At 35.9% G+C, this 25,600-nt stretch overlaps 1 protein-coding gene across 1 annotated transcript in view; it reads right to left on the reverse strand.

Moving 5' to 3' along the window:
• Positions 1-4,758: 4,758 nt before the first annotated feature.
• LOC109579847 (nuclear pore complex protein DDB_G0274915-like) overlaps positions 4,759-25,600 on the reverse strand; it is a 40,279-nt gene continuing 19,437 nt past the window's right edge. The window contains exons 3-5 of the mRNA XM_049459982.1: positions 23,634-24,451; positions 14,904-21,650; positions 4,759-8,137 (exon numbers count right to left, since the gene is read on the reverse strand). Of these exons, the coding sequence (XP_049315939.1) occupies positions 8,072-8,137; positions 14,904-21,650; positions 23,634-23,639 (6,819 nt within the window). The 5' untranslated portion in view covers positions 23,640-24,451 and the 3' untranslated portion in view covers positions 4,759-8,071. The remainder of the gene's footprint in view (positions 8,138-14,903; positions 21,651-23,633; positions 24,452-25,600) is intronic.

A 25,600-nucleotide genomic window follows, 5' to 3' on the forward strand; every position in this document is an offset into this window, starting at 1 on the left:
CAGTTATGCCAAGTTGCGCTAATGCCTTATTCGCAATTGTAAGTCACAGATCTTTAACCAATATCAAAGCATCATTATACATTTGTAATGTATGTATATAGCAAGTCTGCTCGATTACGCGCCATAATTAATGAGTCCTCGGTCATGCAGGCTTTGTACTTATTCCACAGTTCTTGCGGATTTGACGGAAGGCATGTAGATATTATTATGGCGAATAGTACGCGTATTTGTTTTGGATGAGATGTGAGTGATGCGTCATGAAGTGCGGTGTCCCAATGCATATCATCTTCTAACAAATGCGATCGCTGACATGCTTCACGATACGTCGCACACAACTGACCGTTAACAGTTTTCAAATCATCAAATGATCTTGGTCCGCGCACGTTGACTAATAGTAGACGCAAATATAAACATTCGGCGTTGTTCGGATGGATGGTGTAAATGCGTCCTATGGCATCGGTTTTACGGACATTTGGATAACCGTCAACACGCTCCCCTTGCTTTCGTCGTTGAAATGTTTTCGATGATGGATTCCAAGTGAAATATTGCGGTATTTCGGAATATAGCGATGTTCTTGCAAATTCATCGTTTTCACACAACTCGAAAAAGGTAGTTAGTGTTGTCCGCGGTGGTCGTGCTGCGCTCTGTTGTACATTGTCTACAGTGAAGTAAACGCGTTGACCATTTTCGAGATGAACTGCCAAATGAAGAACAACGGGATGCCGGTCATGTATTGGGAACGATAAAATGCGCCATACCGCTTCATTGCTGCTTATATAACGGCCCATTTGGAATTGCTGAATTTCATCTATTCTCTGATAACCACTCCGAAAACTGCTATATCACTGCCTTTATTTACGTATTTGCAGATGTATTTGATCGATTTGACAGAGTTGCAATATTCTACATTGATGTGCATCAACGTCTTGATTCCGAACTTTTATGACCGTTGAATTACCGCCATCTTCAGCGGATCGACGCCGATATAATGGATATCCGTCATTTCCAGTGATTGTATCATCAACTAAAGCTCTAGGATAGCGCTTTGAACACTTATTGTCAATCATGCATGGTGACGTTGGATTAATAGCCCCGCAAGGGCCGTGGACCATGTTTTTTGTTACAACGTTGAACAATTGTGGGTCGATTGCTTCATCTGGAATTTCCGCTGAGATGACTTTATCAATCTGATCTGGTCGTATTTTTTCGAACTAACCAAATCAAGATGTGTGCATGCGGTAATCCTCTTTTCTGCCATTTGATCGAGTACATCCAGCATCGAACTTCTCCAAAAACACGAAGTTTCACAATTAAATCCATCATTGCTTTTTGCTTTTTCCTGAATACACGTGCTGTTAAGTCGTGACGATCAGTTGTTGATTGACCGGGGAACAAATGGCATTTGATGTCATTCCACTTGGGATTGCACGTGAACGTTATGAACAGATCCGGACTGCCGTAATGGCGCACATACGATATCGGATCTTGCGTATACTCGTGCATATGGCGCGGACTGCCGATGTATGTGGCTGGCAATATTGTCAGACGTCCAATGCTATTCACATTTGCATCATTCATCACGGCATCTCTCAAATGGATGTACTCTTCAGAACGCAATTTCGCTTGGTTGAATCGAATAAAGTGGACACGTTCGGTCTCGATCTTCGCATACATATCAACTAAATACTGATGGAAAAGCTTGCGACATTTCAGGATATAGTTGTCTTCTTGCACTGAGTTTTTTTGGTGTTTCTTTGGCTATAAATGAACAATACACAAAATATTGAATCGGTAGTAACATTTCTTCGATTTATCAATCGCATATTGATGTGATAGCCGTCATCACCTCTCCAGAATAATATCGGATACTGTAATGCATTATAACTACGGTGTAGCTCGGAAACACGCTAAAGTTGTTCGTTTCTACGGTGCAGTACAATATCTCGCGATTCAAACTGTTCACCAACAATGACGATTACCAACTCATCGATTGTTGGTGCGTTGAATCGTCTGGCATGCTGCCCCATCGGCATTTTGTCTGCTCTGATGACGATTCGATGGTTATCAGACGGCATGCGGTCCAATGCGATTTTGAACAATCGAATCAATTCAGGAAAAAACGTTCAACATGCGATGTCAGTGTTTTTTTTTTATTAATTGTAAACATCTGCCAGTTGTTTCTGTTTATTAGTAAAGGCATTTGACAGGACTGCCAATCTATCGGCAAAACATTATTTCAGGAGAATTTGTATAGGCGGGATGTATCATTTTTTTTTTTTTGCAAAACGTGCAATGATACACCCATTAAATTTCTTATGTGCACCCTCCAAACGGACCCCAATCACCCCTGAAAATTTCATTGAAATCGGGCAAGCCGTCTAGGAGGAGTATGCGAACAGGAAGTTTTGCCACTTAATTTTATATATATAGATATATTTCCTACTTACATACAATGTTTCTGAGGATGTATTACAAAGTCGATGTTTCAATAAAATACTAAACTTTCGTGTGCGTTCTGCGGATGTTAATGACGCCTTTGGTAAGGTTGAAGCGGTTGTATTAATTGGTATGCACGGTGTTGTGGAGATGACTTCCAGTTCATTACCATTTGTAGCAATTTTAACACATTCATTAGTATTTGATTTTTTGCGATTGTCGCAGATTCTTTGCAAATATTGAAACATGATATTTATATATATCTATATATATATATATGTGTATGTATATATATTTATTTATACATGAAAGTGCGCGAAAATTTTTTCAAGTATGTCTACTTGATTGACTGTTTAAAACTACTAAATAACTTTTTGAAGTTTGTGCCCACTCAGTCGGTAGCAGTATGTATTTATAACGGGTGATTTTTTTGAGGTTAGGATTTTCATGCATTAGTATTTGACAGATCACGTGGGATTTCAGACATGGTGTCAAAGAGAAAGATGCTCAGTATGCTTTGACATTTCATCATGAATAGACTTACTAACGAGCAACGCTTGCAAATCATTGAATTTTATTACGAAAATCAGTGTTCGGTTCGAAATGTGTTTCGCGCGCGTGTTTTGTTCAGCGATGAGGCTCATTTCTGGTTGAATGGCTACGTAAATAAGCAAAATTGCCGCATTTGGGGTGAAGAGCAACCAGAAGCCGTTCAAGAACTGCCCATGCATCCCGAAAAATGCACTGTTTGGTGTGGTTTGTACGCTGGTGGAATCATTGGACCGTATTTTTTCAAAGATGCTGTTGGACGCAACGTTACGGTGAATGGCGATCGCTATCGTTCGATGCTAACAAACTTTTTGTTGCCAAAAATGGAAGAACTGAACTTGGTTGACATGTGGTTTCAACAAGATGGCGCTACATGCCACACAGCTCGCGATTCTATGGCCATTTTGAGGGAAAACTTCGGACAACAATTCATTTCAAGAAATGGACCCGTAAGTTGGCCACCAAGATCATGCGATTTAACACCTTTAGACTATTTTTTGTGGGGCTACGTCAAGTCTAAAGTCTACAGAAATAAGCCAGCAACTATTCCAGCTTTGGAAGACAACATTTCCGAAGAAATTCGGGCTATTCCGGCCGAAATGCTCGAAAAAGTTGCCCAAAATTGGACTTTCCGAATGGACCACCTAAGACGCAGCCGCGGTCAACATTTAAATGAAATTATCTTCAAAAAGTAAATGTCATGAACCAATCTAACGTTTCAAATAAAGAACCGATGAGATTTTGCAAATTTTATGCGTTTTTTTTTAAAAAAAAAGTTATCAAGCTCTTAAAAAATCACCCTTTACATACATATATATGCAATAAGATACTTATAAGCAATGTATTATTTAAGTACTTTTATCACAACGTTATTTCGTGTGTATATGGTTCGATTTTTTTGTAATCGAATGAGTTTGGGCGGGTGCGAATAAAGCCATTTTTATCAGACGAATTTTAATTTAATACAATAAGGTTACTGCCAATGTTATCGCTGTATGGGGTCCTACATTTGTCAACTACAACTGCTTGATTACTGCACATATGCCACTTGGAGAAAAAAATTTGAAAAACATTATGTAATATATAGTATTTCATTCGCTGAATATATACAAAAGCTTCATTTGAACATAACATACATGAGTGATTGATACTAAAAGTAATCTTTATTCAAAAGCTCTACAACTCCCTTTAATTAAAGAAAGTACAGCACATTTTCACAACTCTGAATATTTAAAAACAAATACAGGGAAATTCTTGAAACATTTCATTGACGCTTCCGTGAAAAAGAAATGTTGTTTTGTGTGGGCTGTGCTTTGCTTTTAAGAAATGAATTTAATTAATTTGATGTACTGAAATACTTCATACATATTTGAAACAAAGTACTAGAAATAACCCATGTAATAACCCAATGATTTTTTTTTTTTTTTGATCAGGATTAAAACATTTGATGAGCACTATATGTGCTAGTTTTATTTAATAACTTTATAAATATTTGAAATGTCGGTGTAAAGAGCAAAGAGCTAATGTTTCAAATAACAGCCTTTATAAAACAAAATTCTCTTCAAAAAGGGGTGTGCCACACTCAGTCTCTAATTTTTAACTGATCCATGTGTTAGTCTGCGGTATCATTTTTTTAGTTGAATTCTCCTTTTCTCGAACGTAACCGTTATATGAGAGGTAGCAGTGGTTAACTTTCAGCCATAAAACGACAACATAACGGAGTTTTATATAAAACAAAAACGATTTAGAATATCAATGAAATTTTTTATTCCATTATGTATGGAACTCGGTTTCTTTTGCGTGGCCGCTTCGGCTCACCGATGCGGTTTGTGAGATAACACAGATAACACGTTCACAAAACTTGGTTTTCAATAAATTGATTGTGTTATTCGCTGTGTGGATTGTGGCGCCGTCCTGTTGGAAGCACATATTTTCCAAGTTCATATCATCCACTTCGGGCCAAAAATATTCGGTTATCATTGAGCGGTAGTGATTCCCTTTCACAGGTGCCGGTGTTGATCATCACGGAAGAAGTACGACCCAATGATGCCGGCTCATTAACAGCACCAAACGTAATTTTTTCGGGATGCAATGGAGTACGTACGAATGCACTTGCACACTAATAAAGATTTTCATTGATATTCCAAATCGTTTTTGTTTTACAAAATATTTAAAAAATCTTTTATTGAAACCCCGATCTTAAAGTCCGAATTTGTGTAAAAAATTTTAATAATTTGGACTCGTTTGGATCGTAAGTATATCTTTCCATAAAACCTTACTGAAGAGAAACATCAAAAGAGCGGGAAAATATATGGCGTCGTTTGCTGTCCCTTTTGAAAACCCCTTTTGATTACCTAAAGCAGTGGTCGGCATGAGAGGATCTGTCACTGCGTTGGTGAGCACGAAAAAAAAGTAGCCCAGTGAGAAATTGGAATTAAAATCAAGCAAATTTTATAAATAATTAATAGTATAATGAAAATTAACAAAATGTCTTTTAAGGATATATTCCCTTTTATCTTTTAAAGACTTGGAACATAAAAGGCACCAAAGGCATTTAATATCATAAAATATTTCTCGCAGGGCATATTTGGTTTTGCGCTATAGTCTTGCACGATGTTAATTCGTTGCTGGCTCGACAACGACTGAACGATAGAGCGTAAGCGTACGTGTGAAGTTAGTTTGCACAATTGTGCTAAGAAATGCCGACCACTGACCTAAAGGCTCTTTGTGTCACCCAAATCCCATCAAGATATACATACATATACATATATAAGTAGATTATATATTGATTTGTATACTTGAACTTGAAAGAAACAGTTTGAATTTAGAATTGTGTTTTATGAGAAGTAGGCGTGGTTTTTGCCTTATCTCTATTATTTTCTCACCGTAATGAAGGTGGTGGAATGGGGTTTAGTCATGCTTCTCGTCGCGCATCCTGGAAATGTGAGCAAATGTTGAAGCCTCGGATGAAAGACCCCACTTTTGATAACGACCATAGCAACCGTATTAAGGACTATGAGGACATGAACCTGGAATGTCCGGTACTTAATTTCTAACTCCTTACTTACAGCTGCAATCGATACCATTACGTTTTGGGAAGGTCAAAAGAACAGCTGGTACGAAGATGATTGTCGAGTCGCTGTGGAGAGAAAGCAAACAGCTTACCTCGGGTGGGTCGGTGGTATGGGTGAGTATAAAGAAATTAGAAGCCGACCGACAGAGGTAATGCCGAAAATTCTACGAAAATATGAGAGATGAACGGAAGGTTTCAAGACCGGATCATACTCTTGTAGGACCCTGCTGAAGGCAGTGAAAGTGTAACACACCGTCCGAGCTATTCAAATACGGCGGTAAAGAACTGACAAGGTGTATGAATAAGCTTCTTTGACAGATATGGTCGGACGAACGTATGCCCGATGATTGGAACCAAAGTGAGATCTACCCTATCCACAAAAAAATCCTACAATCTGCGCCAATTACCATGGGATAAGCCTTCTTAGTATCGAATATACGGTCTTACTGAGCGTAATGTGTAAAATACTGAAGGCCACCGTCAACAAACTGATTAGACCTTATCAGTTTAGCTTTAGACCTGGAAAATCTACTTTCGATTAGATTTTCACCATGCGCCAAATCTTGGAAAATACCCGTGAAAGGAAGATCTTCACACACCATCTTTTTGTCGATCTTAAGCCGCCTTAAACAGCACAACCGCTATGTCTAAACTTCGTATTCCCACAAAAATAATACGGCTTTGTATGCTGACGATGAGCAACACCAAAAGCTCTGTCAGAATTGGGAAGGACGTTTCATAGCCTTTAGATACCAAGCTAGTTTTCAAACAAAGAAAACTTCCTATATGATTTCTTCAATCCATAAAAAAATATGAGACCTCAACAACTGCGCCGCTTTATCTCCACTCCAGCTTTGAACGTTTTCTGTTCAGTACCCGCAGGGTGGAAGCTGAGGAAGAGGAAGACCTCCACTCAGGTGGAGCAAGATGCGTCAAATAACGAAAAGAATAATCGACTGTCGCTGTTGTTAACTCGGCTATAACCGCGTAAGCCGTGCGCAAATTTTTCAATACTTTGCTACTGTAACTTCCTGTGCAAATTACAGTTTTGTATCTTAATTTCTTGCTTAGTTATACATATATGTTTATAAGTTTTCGACTTATGGCATTTAGTGGGAGTGGCAGTAGTCCTGTTAAGCTCTTCTACAAACTCGGCTTCACTTTTTTGACAGGGATCATGTTTGTCAAATTTCATTACATTTACATACATTAGATTTGGAAACTGATTAGTTAATGAGATATAGCATTTTGGGTGAAGCAGCTTGTGTTAGTTTACAAAAAACATTTTGTGTGTTAATAAAGTATTGCTTTTTTGGGAAAAATTGAATTTTTGTTCTACACCAGGGAAATCAAGCTTTGTAAAGAAATTTGCTAAGTTGGAAAGATTCGAAGAGGCAAAAACTCTGTGCATTGTGGGTGGCGCGCAAATTCATACTCCAATAAAAACAGCGAATTGCTGATTTTGAGGAGTGTTTGAGTGCTCTTCAATCGTAATAAACCGAATTTTCGCATCGGTGTGTGACAATAAAAACATTTCACACTGGAGTCTAATTGACAGTCAGCATAGTTGAGTGCACATTATGAACCAGTCCTCAAGCGTGGAAAGACGAAAAATTCGGCTGACTAGGTTATGACAACAGTCTTTTGGGATGCACGTGGTATAATATTCATCGACTTCAGTAATCAGTCAGTTATGATCCATTGCACATGCTTATTTGGTTGCAGTTCTATTGTACCATTCCTTATATTCAGCAATTGTATTATTTTTGAAGAAGGATCAGTTTGAAATTTTGCGCATATACTTCATCGTTTCCATTTATATATTGCACTACTTTGTGCAATGCTTCGAAAATACTTCTGTATACCTCAAATTATAATAGATGTTTTAATCAACACTGTAGTTTTTCCGCTATTTTTTTATGTTAGACGTCACATTTGATTTGTTATGAATGCAACTGGCTGGTTTAGGAGCAACAATCAGTATAAGCCATACACCAAATATCCATACGAGCATTAGCTCTGCGTTGTTATTATACCCTGAACAGGGTTTGTAACACCCAGAAGGAAGCGCCGAAGACCCTATAAAGTATATACATACATATATGTATAAATGATCAGTATGTTCAGCTGAGTCGATTAAGCCATGTCCGTCTGTCTGTCCGTCTGTATATATACGAACTAGTCCCTCAGTTTTTAAGATATCGTTATGAAATTTTGCAAACGTCATTTTCTCTTCAAGAAGCTGCTCATTTGTCGGAACTGCCGATATCGGACCACTATAACATGTAGCTGCCATACAAACTAAACGATCGGAATCAAGTTCTTGTACGGAAAACTTTCACATTTGACAATGTATCTTCACAAAAGTTGGCACAGGTTATTTTATAATATAATAATGTAATATACGAAGAAATTGTTCAGATCAGCTTACTATAGCATATAGTTGCTATACAAACTGAACGATCGGAATCTAGTGCTGGTATGGAAAACTTTTGCAATTGACAAGATACATATATTCACCAAATTTGGTACAGATTATTTTCTAAGGCAACAATGTAATCTCCGAAGAAATTATTCAGGTCAAACTAAATGATCGGAATCAAATGCTTGCATGGGTGAGTTATTGCTCATAGAAATAAAGTAATATCGGAAAAAATTGTTCAGATCGGCTTACTATAGCATATAGCTGCCATACAAACCGAACGATCGAATGTCACACAATTTGACCAATCGAAAAGGACTAAACTCCACCATCTACCAAAGCCGATCTTAATCATTTATTTATAAATAACCCTATATCTTTCTCGGGTATTTTTAGGTGATACAAACAACCGGTAGAAGAACAAAATTATTATACTCTGCAGCAACATGATGTAAGAGTATAAAAATAACTGACGTGATTTGCTAACTGCTGCTAAAAGCACTCCTAACCTCAAGTTTACCCAAACAAAAAGAAAACTCAACCAAACAAGTATCCCACTCATTCCACAAAAATACATAACCAATTCACTACAAACAAATTCGATTTCTCACTTTTTTCTCTTTTCTCATATTAGAGTGCTCTTTAGGGTTATCCTACGCACTTTTATGTACGTACAAATTCAACCAAACAAGTATCCCACTCATTCCACAAAAATACATAACCAATTCACTACAAACAAATTCGGTTTCTCACTTTTTTCTCTTTTCTCATATTGGTGTCCTCTTTGGGGTTATCCTACGCACTTTTATGTACATATACTCATATTTTGTTCACGGACATAGACCTAGTCCTTTTTTCTTCTGCTATCGCCCCTAAACTAAACAGCCAAAACTTAACTAATCTATGTATATAACAGTGATAATTTTTCAGTAATAACTCACCTATCAACCTCTTTATCCAGTAAAAGTTCGAATAAGCCCAAATTTCTTTTCGACAAGGGGAAATGGTCAAAATTGCATATATGCACATGCAGCACTACAGATACGATTACCAAAATAATTAAAACCTCTGCTCCCTTTTCTATCCCCCGAACGGGTAAAAAACTCTTCAAAAGTCACGCACCATATTGGTCTAACGAGCTATCAAAACTCTAAGAAGAGAAACAATCTCTAGGGACATTATACAAAAGAACTTACCTATCCATGTTTTGAAAAAATATTAAAGAAGCTAAGGACTTGCCTACAAAAACTTACCGAAGTTTCACCCAAGAAACTATGCGCGGATATAAAAATGCTCTCCAGCTCCTATTCGCATGTCAACATTAAATATATAAATAGCCCGAACGGCCCAATTTTCGACTAAAAAAATTTAGTTAATCATTTCGCCTCTCTGCTCCTCGAGCGGCTCAAATTTCCAAGTCTCGTTTGTATCACTAAAATTCGCTAAAATTCACATCCGAAGTTAAAAAAATCCTTCAAGTCTCAAAAATAGAATTATTAATTATTTAATGTCTACCCCCAACGCTGAAAAACGTATTGGTAGTAGCTATTCTTAAAACCAATAATGTCTCTACAGATGTACTAGATTACAGATCTGTTATAAAAAAGCATAAAAAAATTATATCAAAAAGAACCTTGTGGTTTGTAGTACAAAAAAAAACAAAACAAAACAAACAAAAGATGCTTTACTTTATTTCGCACATTTCGCCAATACTGTCTTATGGAAAAGAAATCACGTACCTACTCTCAGTTTGTATTTCGAAAATGCTTTCGACACAGTCGATTCGCATGTTATAAATATTTAATTTTGTTTTACAAATTACTCGTAAAATCACAATCAAAATCAATAAGACTTTCTCGTATACGTACATGTACAGTATACTCTCGAAAAGTAAATTCTCAGAAAGTGAATAATCGCGGAAAAGTAAATCACCTTTAAGATTATACATGCACCTCGAAAAAGTAAATTTTTTAATTTACTTTTCAGAGAGTGTGATAAAAAATTCGAAACGAAGCAAGCAGCGTTTTTTACGATGTTGCAAAAGCACTTACTCTCTTGTTTATCGCGTCTTTTTAGTAAACAAAGAAACTGCTGATGAAATAGAAATTTTGTCAGACACTTCAGATGGAGAAGAAATCAGCCAGGAACCCAAAGTGACATATGCGGAAGCAATTCAAAGCGTACACATTTTGATCCACTGGTTTAAAAATGAAAACGATGCAAATCAGGTGTCAGACTTTTTGAATTGTCGTACAAAAATGGTCAGAAAATATATTGCAAATGAAAAAAAAACAAAAGAATATTCAAGATTTTTTCTCTTCATAGTAAATACATATGTATGTAAATGTAAATATGTTTTTCATGTAAATCCATATGTTTTATTGAAGCAAATAAATGAATGAATTTTTTAAGTTTATAAAGGCATTTAATATTATCAAAACAGATAATTTATGTATATATTTGGAAAAGTAAATTATTCGAGAAAGTAAATTACCCAAAATACCAATCGATTTACTTTTCGAGAGTATACTGTACTCGTATACCATCTAAGGATCACCATTGTCTTTTATAAGAGGTATTCAGATCAGCTTTGTTAATTCGTTAGTCGTTGCTCAGTGGTTTTTACACGCGTTTTGTTTTTGTTAAGTTAAAAGATTGCCGTTTTACCGAGTAACGAAGTACCAGACTGGCAGGCTTGATAATTTTTTCGTTACTTGGTATTATCAATTCGGCTGTTTGTTTTGCCTTGTTGCCTAAAAAGTTCATTTGATTTATTACGAAAAAATAAATTTGCTGCTAGTTTTTGACGAATTCTTCAAAAGTAAGTAATTAATAAAATTGAATTAGCTCTTTTGGAATCAAATCTAGTACACCACCTAGATAGAGCAAAAAGTATGTTCACAATTAAGTGTTTTAACGAAGTGCCAACTAACGAATTACCAGATTAACAAGTTCGGCCTGAATACCTCTATAGTATTTGTAATAACATTTAAGGAAATCCGTGTAATCATAAACTAGAGCTCATTTCGCATATTATTTTTGTTGATAATGTGTTACTTTTCTCCAAACAAAATAATCTAAATAATGTAAGATGAACTTTCTTAAACATTCTAATTGAAATTTGAAATTAGGACAATATCCTATAAAAAATGTAAATTATTCCATATTTACACAATACAAATGTTATATATTCAGTCTACTATACTTAAATTTCCGCCATATGCCGCTGCCATGGCATCAAGAACCATAAAGCATTACGTGTGTTAATAAAGCGTCGCTTTTTGGGGGAAAATACTGTTGAATTTAGGCTCAGGGAAATCCACCGTTGAAAAGATACATATCTGCTAAGCTGGAAACAGGGGAAATGAGCACCGAGAACAATGATGCTCTAAAGAGGCGAAAGCTCTGCGCAAAGTGGGAGCCTCTTAATTTCACAATCCAACAAAAACAACGAATAACTGATTTGGAGAAATGTTTGAGAGCTCTTTAATTGTAATAAAACCGAATTTTTGCGTCGGTGTGTGACAATAGAAATATAGCTCCATCATTTCCCAGTGGAGTCAAATCGACAGTCATTTTAGTGGACTGCACATGATGAACCGGTTCAGGCGTGGAAAGACGAAAAGGTCGGCTCGAAAGGTTATGGCATCAGTCTTTTAGGATTCACGTGGTATAATACATACTCAACGACTGGTTACTGAACCAGTTATAATCTATTTCACTGCGTATTTGGTTGCAGTTCTTTTCTACTATTCCAAATACATACCAATTGCATTATTTTTGAGGAAGAATATGTTCTAAATTGTACCCATACATATATTAAAATGATTCCTAAAAACAGGAACAAATGATATCTAAATAATACTAAAATTTCTAAATTCTTATATCGTACAAAGTTAAAATATGCTGTTGCTGCAGATTATAATAGTTTGGTTCCCTAACGGTTGTACGTATCACCTAAAACTAAGCGAGATAGATATAGGGTTATATATTTATAAATGATCAGGATGACAAGAAAAGTTGAAGAACGAGTGACTTTCTGTCTGTCTGTCCGTCATCATCTCAACTTGAGTAAAGATTGAGATATCTTGGTATGCTCTAACTCAAAATAGGTTCAAAAAGTTTTGTCATTTGATAAGAGAGGGCGTTGCTACTAGCCCAATTTTTTTTTCTTTTGTTGGTACACTCTTCATATAAACGTACGTTAAATTTCATTTCAATCTGTCAATTCATTTTTTGTTTATAAGCCATTTACTGTCGCGCATCACAGTATTTTTTTACAATGGCAAAAATTTAATATCGTGCAGTGATAAAATTCTTATTTTATTTAAACACCCGAAACAAAAACTAAAATACAGAATATGGTTTTGGAAGATCGTCTATTGACTGAAAGAGATTTAGTAGTGACTGTACACATCTCATTAGACAGTGTGAGCCATATTTTAAGTGAAATTTTGGGTTTTAGACAGCTGTGTGCACAATGGGGGCCACATTCGCTAACAATGGAACAAAAACACATTCGAATGCGACTTTCTCAGCAACATTTGAAGCGTTTTAAAAAGGATAAAGTGGATTTTGTGCGTCGATTCATCACTATGGTAGAGACTTGGGTCTATACTCATGGTCCTGAATCAAAACAAGACTCTTGTTTGTTGGCTACTTGCAAACTAAAACAATTAATTCTGAATATTAAAATTTTTTGGACCAGTTAAAGGAAAAAAATCGTAAAAAAAGACCCGATTTGCAGAGGAAAAAATCCTTTTTCATCAAGACAATGCACCGTGTCACAAGAGCATTTTGACAATTCCTAAAATCCATGAATTAAAGTTCGAATTGTTGGAGCATCTACCGTATTCACCAGATTTGGCCTCCAGGGACTTCCATTTGTTTCCAGAACTCAAAAAAGTTATGCGTGGCAAGCGTTTTTCATCAAATAAAGAGGTCATAACGGCTGTTGAAGCGTATTTTACAGACCCTCTGGATTCTCACTTCAGGGATGGGATCCACAGATTGGAACATTTTTGGGGCAAGTATATATGTTCAGAAAGATTACACTGAATAATAAAGTGTATTTTGAATCAAACGACAGAACTGATTGAACAAACTGGTATTGCTAATATTATATTTCGCTCACCTGGTTGACATTTTACACTTTAAAGTATTTCCCTGGCATTGATTCGTGCAAGTTGCAAGGGTATAAAATGTTCCGTTGCAGCCGAACTTAGCTCTTCTTTACTTGTTATTATTTAATACCCTTAAAATTTAAACCGCGAGTTGAAAGCCTCTGAAGCGATTATTTTACGTATTATAAGTAAATAACTATAGGTAAATAAGTAAGATGTTTTATCTTAATTATAAGTTATATTTTTTATATTTTAATGAAATTATGTAGATTTCCTAAAATAATGTGGTCTACTGTTGAATATGAATTGTTACAGAATTAAACCTAAATTTCATATCCCTAATAATGACTCCCAGCTATAGTAATTGATTGAATTTTTCAAATACACCAAATACATTAAATTTAGCTACTTTGGTTAAGTTTATATCCCATTTAAGTTATTTTGTTGGATTTTAATATAAATACTTCTGGCATAAAATAAAATGTAGTAAGAAAACCAAGTGGGTATACGATTTATGCAATATGTTTATAAGTTATAAAGATACAAAATTTGATCGTACTCCATTCAATTTCTTCGAATAATTAATGTTAATGTGAAAGTGTTCTTACGCAAAATTATTTATTAAACAGTAGCGCCTAGGGGCATGCGAATATTCGAAATTTCGAATTATTCGACGCGAATCGAACCGAATTATTCGATCCGAGATTCGACCCGTATATTCGCATTATTCGAATAGTTCGAATAATTCGAATAATTTTAATATTTGACTATTTGCATGATTTTTTAATTAGCGCCAGTAGTATCTGAATCTCGGTCATGCATCTGACGTACATCTGTCATTCTCGTTTCAAATATTCAAAAAATCAAACATTGGTTATTTTTTATTATGTTGTTGTTAATAAATGTCTAAATCAATTTGAATTAAATAATAGTTTTATTTTCTTTAATTTTGTTCTATTACTGCAATAGAATAATCTATTTAAGATTTTACTTCTTCGAATATTTCGAATTGCTCGAATTATTCGCATTATTCGAATAGTTCGAACTATTCGAAATATTCGATATTTGATTCGATATTAGATTCGATTCGACTCGAATCCAACTGGATTCGCATATCCCTAGTAGCGCCAACATCTGAAAGTAATAATCCATGCAAATTGCGGGATTTTGAAATGTTCGGTTACACCTGAACTTACCCCTTTCTTTCCTGTTCTAAAGTATATTGTTCCGACATTAGGGCCAAAGGTCTAAATGTTAGTTACATACTATGATTAATTTGGTAATTTGTTATTGTACTTACATTTAATTGCATTATGATTTTATTGTAGGCCCAATGCCAACGCTGCTTTGCTGTAACCTCTGACTTGCGGAGTATGTGCAAGTGCAAGTGCCCGCTGACAACTTCCTCGGTTTCACCGCGTACGAGCATTTTTTTCTTGGGTGCTGTAGTGGGCATGGACGGCAATTCGCATATTACGTCATTTTCATTTTCAATTATGGACTCATAGCTTGACCTACAACTATGCGGCAGTTGATCCTTACTTGGGACACCATTGTTGACACCGATTTCATTGAGCAATATGTCTCCTTCATCCTCTTCCACAATTATGCTATCCTGTTTTTTAATTTGATGTTGATGGGACGACGACGGTAAAGCAGCTGTGCTTCCATTGGCCATACCAGAAGCGTTATCTGTTGTTGGTACGGTAGGTATTGTGTTCATGTCGTTCGACATTTCTTCATGCTCTCCACCGATTGGTTTTTCAGCGATTTGTATTGACTGTTGTTTACTTACTAAAGCGTTTGCCGCTCCACCAATAACACTACCGCTCGAACTTTCATCTAGATAATTGCCACTGTCTTCGCTTTGATAATTATCTTCCATATAAATATCGGTAGAATTCTGTAGGTTTTGCTGTTGTTGTTGAAAGAGTATTTCCTGTTCTTTCTCAAGATATTTATATTCATCTTCTTCATTAAAATAATCCTCTCGATAATCATAACCACCATTCGTATGCTCATAATAACCATTGGCAGTCAAGCCTCCTTGGAGATGTTGAGACAACTTTTGTTGTGAATCCGACGGTGCTTCCTGCAGCTGGGGGTCCGTGTAGTAATTAACCTGCTCACTATCGATGTCATAAATTTGCTGAATCTGTCGTAAGCTTTGCTGTTTATGGCTTAGCTCTCGACCAATGAGATCATCAACGGAATACCGATCTAATTCATCATCATCATCAACATCTATATTACTCACATTATTATCATTTAGTTCGTCGACGGTTTCACTGTCGTCGAGCAAGTCATTACGTTCATCGGCAAGGCCGATCAAATGATGTTGACTGGTATCATTCACAAGATCAATAATTAGATCGTCGTCGTAGATTTCCGTTGGCTGTTGCTTTATTAAAAAGCCGGTCTTACTGCTGTTGATGGTGGGCAGCTTTTTACCTGTGGATCCAGCTGTTGGCACCGACGGCAACAATTTACAGTTTTGTTGCTTTTGGAGTTGGCTTTGATCACCATGCAAATAGTAATTGGTGTGTTGTAGTCCTGCAGAATCTGTAACAGGCATTGAGTTATTTGCTTTAGCTGTTGCTTCTGCAGTTTCTACATTATTTTTGTAGTTGTACAAATTTCTATTGTCATAATCCTCGTCCATTTTTGTGGTAACAGGATAATAGCTTGATGATGTTATGCTTTGTTGTGACAGCAATTTTTGCTGCTGATTAGTTGTGCCAATCGATTCTGTTGCTATTGTTGCAGCTGTTTGCAGTGATGCTGACGGTATAACTGTTGCAGCCTTTTGTTGTACGGATGTGGTCGCCTGATTGACGACTTGTGTTGCAGACTGTACAGCTGCAGCTGCTTTTCCTAGAAATGAACCAAACATACCACCACCACTGCCGGCGCTAGGCTTAATTGGCTTCACTGTTAACTGTGTCTTACTATTGGTGCTACTTACGCTGCTTGTAGGTGGTCTTTGGTTATTTACATGTGCAGTAAAATTCGAAATCGCTGGTAAGAGAGATGAGGAAGCCTTTTTCGCAAGTGACGCAGTATTTATCAATCTCGTGTTATTTAAACCTTCCATCTGCTGTTGTCGTAGGTGTGGCGTATGTTCTCTGTTATTTTGTTGCTGTGGGTGGTAATATGTAGTTGTCATATCATTTTCAACATAAGCTAGTGTACTACCGTCCATTATACCAATAGGTATTTCTTCATTGATTTGCTCTGCATTAGAAAGATTTTGCATATCATCAACAGCTTGTTGCATATCCGCTGCATATTCATTATAGTTAACGTTGCCATACTCTTCACTCACAACAGGCGTCAGATCAGCAACGTCAGAGCCAACGTTATATGCGTAACTACTTAGGTCAATTTTTCTAGTATCACTAGACATCACATCACCTGACGGCAATAGAGGATGAATTTCATGTGGCTGCACGTACATAATGTCTTCATTGTTACCGTAATTCCCGATGTTCTCAGACATCATGCGCGAGTCAGCCAAGATTATTTCATCGGATTCTACAGATGGCATCTGCTGACTATGTAAAGCATTGTCCCTCATATCGTAAGAAAAAGTTATATCATCGTTCTGACTATTCGTATACAATGGTTCACTGCAACTATTTATTTGCCCGTAGGTATCATCAACAGCAGTTGCAAATGTAGTACTGACGTGAGAACCATAACCACAACTATCCATTGGTGTGTTCATATTGAATGTTGTGGTTGTTGTAGTTATTGTTGGAATTGTACTAGTCATATTGAAACTTATATTTGATGATTGTCCAACTACGCTTGTCTGCTGCACCAGAGTCGTGGTGCCAGCAAACAATCCACCTACATTTGGAACGAATTTCGAGGCCAAACCAAACCCGAATCCACTCTTTTTCGGCTGTTGTTGTTTTGAATCCGAATCGCATGTGGCCGTTGCAGTATTTACACTGCTGAGCACACCGTCGAGCCCGCCTTTGAAACCTTTAGAAATACCACCAAACATACTAGTAGCCTTACCAGCAACACTAAGTGCAGAAGGTGATAAGGTTGTTAAAGTTGTTGTCGCTGAGGTTGGACTTTCTTTTGTAGATGCATATGCATTTGTTAGTACAGATGGGCGATAATAACTGCCTTGTGAAACCCCGATTATACTAACTCCAGATGCGGTTGTAGTGGTATCATCCTTATAAACCAATATGTCAGCTGATGATAAGTCTGGATTTTTTAATATTTCGATATTATTTTTGTCAATAGTAGTAAGAGCTGCCAATGTTGACCAATCAACATTATAATTATCGTAAAAACTGTCATCAAATGCCGAAGAGAGTGACGGTACCGTTACTGATACCGACATGGTCGTTGGAGTGGCTGCGTACTTGCTTACTTCAGTCTCTGAAGGGGTAGTCATAGCGTTTTCGACGCTAGCCTTGCTTAAAGGAGTAAAATTAGTATTTGGTAAAGTGTGTACATCTGTTGTAGACAATGTATATGCATTCTTATCAAATGTATGACACATAGCATCATATTTACTGCTGAAGTTGTCACTTATATTTAGATTTGTTGTATCACTGATTAAAAACTCTTTGATGTATGATGGTAATTCAGGAGCGACGACATTTTTATTGCTTCCACCGTTCCTATCAATCATTGATACTGTTGGCAGTTGATATTTTGCCAAATAATCCGTATATGTTGTTGATGTAATCGTTTCAGCGATACTAACCGTGTTGTTAATTGTTGTCGTTATCGCCATATTCGCTAATGCAACAGTTGTTGTGAGCAATGGCCCACCATTATTATTGGGCAATGTTGTTACTGCTGATAGTGTGGTTGTGATTTTGCTTTGAGAATCATTTTGATCATTTTCAGACTGCGCCACATCATGTCCAATAAATGGCGTTGTTGTATCGGTTGGTGGTAATAACGGTTTCAGATTCGAGGCATTTCGGACATCAAATGAAGATGAAGTTAAAAGAAAAGTTGCTGTCGTTGGTGTTACCGATATTTTATCTAGTGTATTTAATGTGAAAGGCTGTGACTCGAGTGTGTCACACGTTTTTGCAACTACTATGCTCGTACTTGATGGTGTACAACTCGTATCTGATAACGAGGTATCTGTTGCTATTGTTGTTGTTAACGTTGATAAAGTTGTTGCAGTGGATATTAAATAACTTTCACCAGCATTTTTAAGATATTCATCATAAATTTTAGACATTGTTGTATCAAATATACCCTTAGTATTTAGATTACAAGTACCGATGGCCGCAAATGAATTTCCTTCGGTACTCATAGCTAGAGTATTTTTGAGTCCTATGTCAGTACTAGTACTTAAGTTATTATTAGGTTTAACATTACATAAAATATTATTACTTTTCTCACTAGTATATGCAGAAAACATAACTGTTTTATTTGTTGTCGGTGTTGATAATGACGTGGTTAATGTCGTTACATTTTTTGATGAAATATCACTTGCGGGTTGGCCTGTTGTGCTTTTAATAGCATCCATGTTCTCTAACAATGTTGGTTTAATTAATTTACTACACGTTTTTAGTGGAATTTTTATTGAAGGCGATGATAGTGGCGAATTGGATGAAGTTGTCTGTAAAAAATTATCATATACGGTAGCATATACACTAGAATATTTAACCGCAATGCTATCATCAATTTTTTCGCTGCTAGTGCTCATATTTATATAATAGCTTGGCTGTTGATCGAGATAAAAAGGATATTCGCCTGAAAGCGAGGATATTGTGTTCGTTGGCATTGTTGTTGTTACTGATAATTTACATTCAGTTGATGTTGGTAATATGATAGCACTATTATTATTGTTGTAGTTGATGCTGTTTTCCTTCTCAATATCATATTTACCAAAGGTTTTATTGTTATTATAAATACTAATGTAACTGTTTATTTTGCTTTGCGCAATAACTTCTCTATCTTTTGTTGAAGTTGGCAACATTATTGTTGTTAAATGTTCTTTACTCTTTATTGTTGTAGTAAAATCAGTAACTACGCATGCATTGCTAGTTGCTGTCACATTCGACTTATATGGTAGATGTGATGTTGAATACGATGCTGATGCTATTGATGTTGTTAATGATTCTACGCATGTTACTGATTTGGATGCACTAAATGTGTCTGCCATTACTGAAGGAAATATACTCGTTATTGCAATTACATTAGCTGATTTCTTTTGCGATGTTTCTATTATACTTTTTGTTGCTGATAATTCCCCCGCATTCACGTTTTCAGCAGTGAGTGTTTCTTTTTCAATTGGCAATTGTGGTAGTTTCTTGTTGGAACCATTTACTTTGTCATGGCAGTTGCTATTTTTATTATTCCTTTTAATTTTTGGCGTGGGTAGACGTTTTGGCAATTTTCTAGATGAAGTCGTTAGTGGGAGTGTTGATGGTGTTTCCATTGTCAAATGGGTTGCAACTGTCGAACTCGTATGACGTAGAACATTACTTCCTGCCGACGTTGTTATTGCATTCACCATGGCGGAATTTGTTACCATTTGGCCATTTCTTCTGTTTACATCTTCATTCGTTTGCACCCACAACGGCGACGACGATATAATCGTTTCATTACTACAAAAATCATAGCCCCCAAAAGCTTGAGCTTTTAATGCTACAGAATCAGTTTGTGCTACTATCGCATTTTCACTATGAGTCGTCACATCATATTCAGTGGAGCGTTTCACCGGCACACGTGTTTCGCCGGACGCTATCACAGACGCCGTAGTCATTGCCATCATAATTGCATATTTGCGTTGTTGCTGTAGGTGTAACTTTTGTGCTGTTTCAGCTGAATATGTTGCTAAGTCGCAGCGCGTTGATAAATTATCGGTTATATTACTGTTGCTATACGCATTATTGTATGATGGACTGGAATCATCGTATTCCATATAGCATTGTGGTGTCATCGATGCATATTTCCGTTGCAATAAAGTTTCATTACATATTGAAACTCTAGAGGTGTTCCTGCTATTATCATACGTATTGCCATAAATATATCCATAGTTTCTTATTATTGTCCTACCGTCGGAAGTATCCTCGCAGAAAATAGTTGAAGTCGGCGGTGTGATTTCTGTTGAAGACATCATTGTCCCAATATTATGACCGTTTCCAATTTTCTCATGATGTACATTTCCATATTCCTGGTTAAGATGAAGCTTTGGCAATAAACGCAATGACGCCGGGCCACTATTTGCACCATTAACACCCTCTTTAATACCAATATTTTTAGAAACAGTGGTATCCGAAGTAGAACAAGTAAATTTAGTGTGGCTCTCATTCGCTCGTACATTGGGCGACATTAGTACCGTCTCTATTGTTCCTAACGGTACTATAGATGATGTCGTTAAAGGAATGTTCGCATCGTAACATTGCGCTGTCATTTTCTTGTCATCATACTCATTCAAACCATCCAGTAACCCGCCGCTTTGTTTCATTGGTATGCGTGGTAATACTTTCGTACTAGACTTATGTCGTCCGCTGAGGTGATCGTCGTTATGTAGAGTATTCTCCCAACTGCTATACCCGGCACTGTATTCATTGGTGTCGTGATTAAATCCCACTTTATTATCAGCACTAATGGGAATATTGTAATAGCTTGGTGTACTATAAACGATGTCTTCGTTCTTATAGCTATCGTTAGCGTAACTATTGTATACGTGATTTTGATCGTTTAGGTTGTCATTGATGATGCTCCCATTACTATAGTCTTCTTGCAGATTTATAGATGTTAATGACTTACTTGATGTAGTGGCACCCTTTTTTAATGATACATCTCTATTATTTTCCACGTATATGTCATTACCAGATTCGTAAGACATCCGCTGCATTATAATGTCCATTGATTCTCTCGAGCCGTTGGTGATGCCGGAATTATTTGTATTACTGTAATTATTTACATCAACGTTGTTTTTATATTGTTCATTAATACTTTCTCTAGGTAAAGTGCTATTGATTGGTCGGCTATTGCAGGATAAGGCATCGTTTTCATTGTTGTAGTAGTAGTTGCTTTGCGAATGAGACTGTAATAAACGTAATATGTTTAACATTATAATACAGGGTATATATGAATTTTACAAAATTTTCTTTTCATACGTTAAAAATACTTTATGTGTTATTAGAAAAAATTGAAATATATATCGAAGGGCCGAAAGAAATTTAACCAAACATTATGCCTATAGTAAGCTCCCTTCGATAAATACAACAAAACTCTCTCTCAAGAACTGCACTGAGTACCTTGGGGTAGTCTTGGGTAGCTAACTGCTGAGAAAGTAAAATGTGGAAGAAAGAGAAAAATTACCAGCAATGTTTTATTTTCTTGTAGGCAGATGCTCGGCTCAACCGCGAGGTTTCTCCCTCTCTCTTGAAGTAGTGCTACACAGTGATTGTAAGACCATTTCCCCTCAACTGTGCAGTAGTTTGTCGGAAAGGCATACGGAAATCCATCTACCGGAGGCCAATGATAAGGATTTAGCGGCTCGCTACGCTATGCATAACGAGAACTCTAAGAACATCTTCAACGGTGGCTCTGAAGCTAGTGCTAAACCTGACATATAGTATACAAGAAGAATTCCAAAGTAAACAGCACTTTTTAATCTAGTGCGCCCTGGTGCTGTCATCTATATGTTGACTGGTGCGTTAGAATCTGCTTTCTTTATCGATTGTCCAGTGAAAATTTCATGACATTTCATAGAGTGGAAGTGAAGTTATTGCGTTTTAAGTGTCAGTGAAATATTTCAGTAAAAGTTTTACCAATTTTTAAACAAAGTTTAATGTTGGCGACATATATATGGCACAAACAGGCGGCGCTAAATTCAAAAGGTCCTGTTTACTTTAGAAAGCTCCTTGTACTATAATCCGTACAACCGATTATTCAAATGTTTTATTTGCCGATATCCTGCTGTTAATTAAAAAGCTAACAGTACCAAATTTTGCAGATTTTCCCTCCAGTACATACTTAACAATGACAGTAAAAAAAAAGAAAATCGAACAACTATAAGATATCTCTCCCACACGACCGTTTATTGGGAAATATTTAAGCGATCAATAAAATTGCCTGGAAACATGTCCGCTGTCATACTTTAGTTTAATTCTCAAATGCAATTAGTCCTCTATATCCAATATAGACGGTATTTCCGACTTTTCGGTTAGCCTTAAATTTTTGTATAGGATACATAAATGAAATTAAGTGTACATGCTTCCTTAACCGTAATGTGGTTTAACGGTAAATATGAATGAAATTATTCTCAAGCCTGATCTAGGCGTATTTCTATTATTATGTGAAGATAAAATCAATTTCTCATTGAGTGACTTTATATCGCATATATCTCAATAAAAGCCAACTAGCAAGTATTAACGTAATTGATCATTAGTTTTTAACAAGCCAATCCCAAGGTAACCCTTTCAGAGTTGTGTTTGACTCCGTCAGGCATGCCCGCTCTATAAAATATGAAGACTGTACTATTGGTTGGCAAAGTTATGGCCACCGTGTTGTGGATTCACCAGATCGATAACCTGGAGAAGGGCTAAATGATCGCAGAGCAAGAAAAAAGTGGTCTTACATCATGACAATGCTCCGTATTACTGTTTTTAGTTCCAACCTCCAGAAAACCGTGTTCGCAGAAGTTTTAGTGGAATGACGAGAAGGCCTACTGCAAAGACCTCCAAAAATCGTCTTTTCCATACGAATTTATGAAGTTGTGGAATCATGGGATAAAATTTAAGACGGATTTGTTTGTTACTGTAATTCAAGTTGTTAAAGGAGGGTTATTTAACGAAACTTTAGATTTATCAGATTCTTATTAAACTTTGTTAAATCATATGATTATCAATATGCGCAGAATGCTTAAAGCTGCTCCTAATCTTTTTTACGTCAACTTTAGCGTTGGGCTTGCCGTACATATGCTCCTATAAATGAGATTTTTTGTGTCAAAACAATAATAAAAATAAATGTATAAACAAAAAGACATACATATACACAAACATTTATCTATTTATTTACTTACCGTCATATTTAAGCCTTTCTCTTGACGCTTAATTCAGTTATCATATGTATGTACTTTAATTACGGCTAATAATTCATATTGTATAATTATGTAAATAAATACATAAATTTACGTATTAAAGATTGACTTCTTCAGTTTTTAATTACAAATATAATTTTAATTTCCGTAGATATTCATACTATCTTCACGGTTGGTATATTCCGCTTAGTTTGGATGTAATTTAGCGTACGTTCCAACACTCAGTGTTTAGCGCTGCAATAATTGATTGTTGGATTAGTTTATTTTCTTATGTGGTAATAATTTTTAACAAATGATTATAAGGTTATAACGATTTATTTATTCTTATCATATATCCATGTTTAACAGTTAAATCTGTTTGGGTTTCATTCTGACATTCTAAGGAAGGAGATAGTTGAAGTCTTATTGCGTACAAATTTACATTAGAATAAGCAACGGTACTATGCTTTTGGGATTTGACTTTTAATTTTCTTTTAGTAGTCAGAGCAATTGTACGTCTTCTAATTTTTATTGTTCGAATTGTTGATTTCACCCTTCTCAAAGTAGATATATTTAACAATAATTTGAGATATAGTATCGTTTTTTCGGCCAGTGCAGTATATAGGTACATTGTGATGACGTTAAATTAAATTCATTTAGGTAATTATGGTTTGTGTTTGTCCGTTTATAATTGTCTCTCTTTAAAACGCATTTGAGAAACCAAAAGTTACATTCTGCTTCGATTCACTTGCGAAATTAATATTTTTAATTGTGAAAAACATAGTTAACGTTTTTAACTCCGTTATTCCACTTTTCGAATTCTGCAAATAATAAAGGAAAATATGAGTTATTACTTTTTTGAACAAAATTATATATATGTATATATACAATATATATATATATATGTATGTATATGTATATATACGTATATGTATGTATAAGAAGACCCGGCCACAAATTTTTGTGGTTAAAGCATACCATACATTGAATTATATTTAACTAATTTAAATCGCGGCTCGGCTCGCTCCTTGTTGTCAAGGATATCATTTATCGTGATAGCAATGGAATAGTTAAATTGGAAATATACATATTTTATTGACCTCGTAAATCCCTGAAGGGATCATCTCAGTGTGAAGTTTTCGAGAAATAGATTTTTTTGTTGCATTATCGGATACTATGTACTATAATAAACATTCTTTCAACTTTTGGAATCGAGCGTTTCTTGTAGAAGGGGAACAGAGTGGGGAACATAGCGACTCCAATATTTAAAAGCGTTTTTCTCAGAAGGGTGTTTTTCAAAACAGTTTTCACTCTCACATGAAGAGTTTTAAAGATAAAACAAAAAAAGCTTTCATTGCGCAATAGCGACTTTTCTACAAATTAATCTTTTTGAAATTTAAGACCAAAATTGCGGCCGCAATCGTGGACATCGTACAGGACCTATTATACATATGTATATATATATATTTTACGAGAAAACTCGATTCTAGAAATGAATCGGAATCGAGTTTACCATCCCTACTGGTAGCCATCGGGGCACATATAAAACCTCCGCACAATAACCACCACAAAAAAAATGATTTTTTTTCTATGTAGTTTATATGGAAAACAGAAAATTTGAAATAGGCACCTCTTAATATTAATATTAGGAGCTCATCTTTTGAGTGACTTTTTTTTACACATTTTCGAAAGTTTTGAGCCTGTTTTTCAGTTGAAAAAAAAGGTTGCCTCAGAATGGCACACCCTAATGTACATAAATATATATGACGTAATAACATCTTCACAGTTTCTACACATATACATATGTATGCATATGCTCCTTGTTATAGTGAATAACAGTGCAGGAGTATGGCAGATGAGGGCGCTTCTCACGCCCTATATCTAATCTAATCATACGGTAATTCATGGAATGCAATTGCAAAAAAGATATTACACGTAAGAAAACACAGGAATATTTGACAGCTATTATG

The sequence above is a fragment of the Bactrocera dorsalis genome, chromosome 6 (genome assembly GCF_023373825.1).
Source record: "Bactrocera dorsalis isolate Fly_Bdor chromosome 6, ASM2337382v1, whole genome shotgun sequence".
Lineage (NCBI taxonomy): Eukaryota > Metazoa > Arthropoda > Insecta > Diptera > Tephritidae > Bactrocera > Bactrocera dorsalis.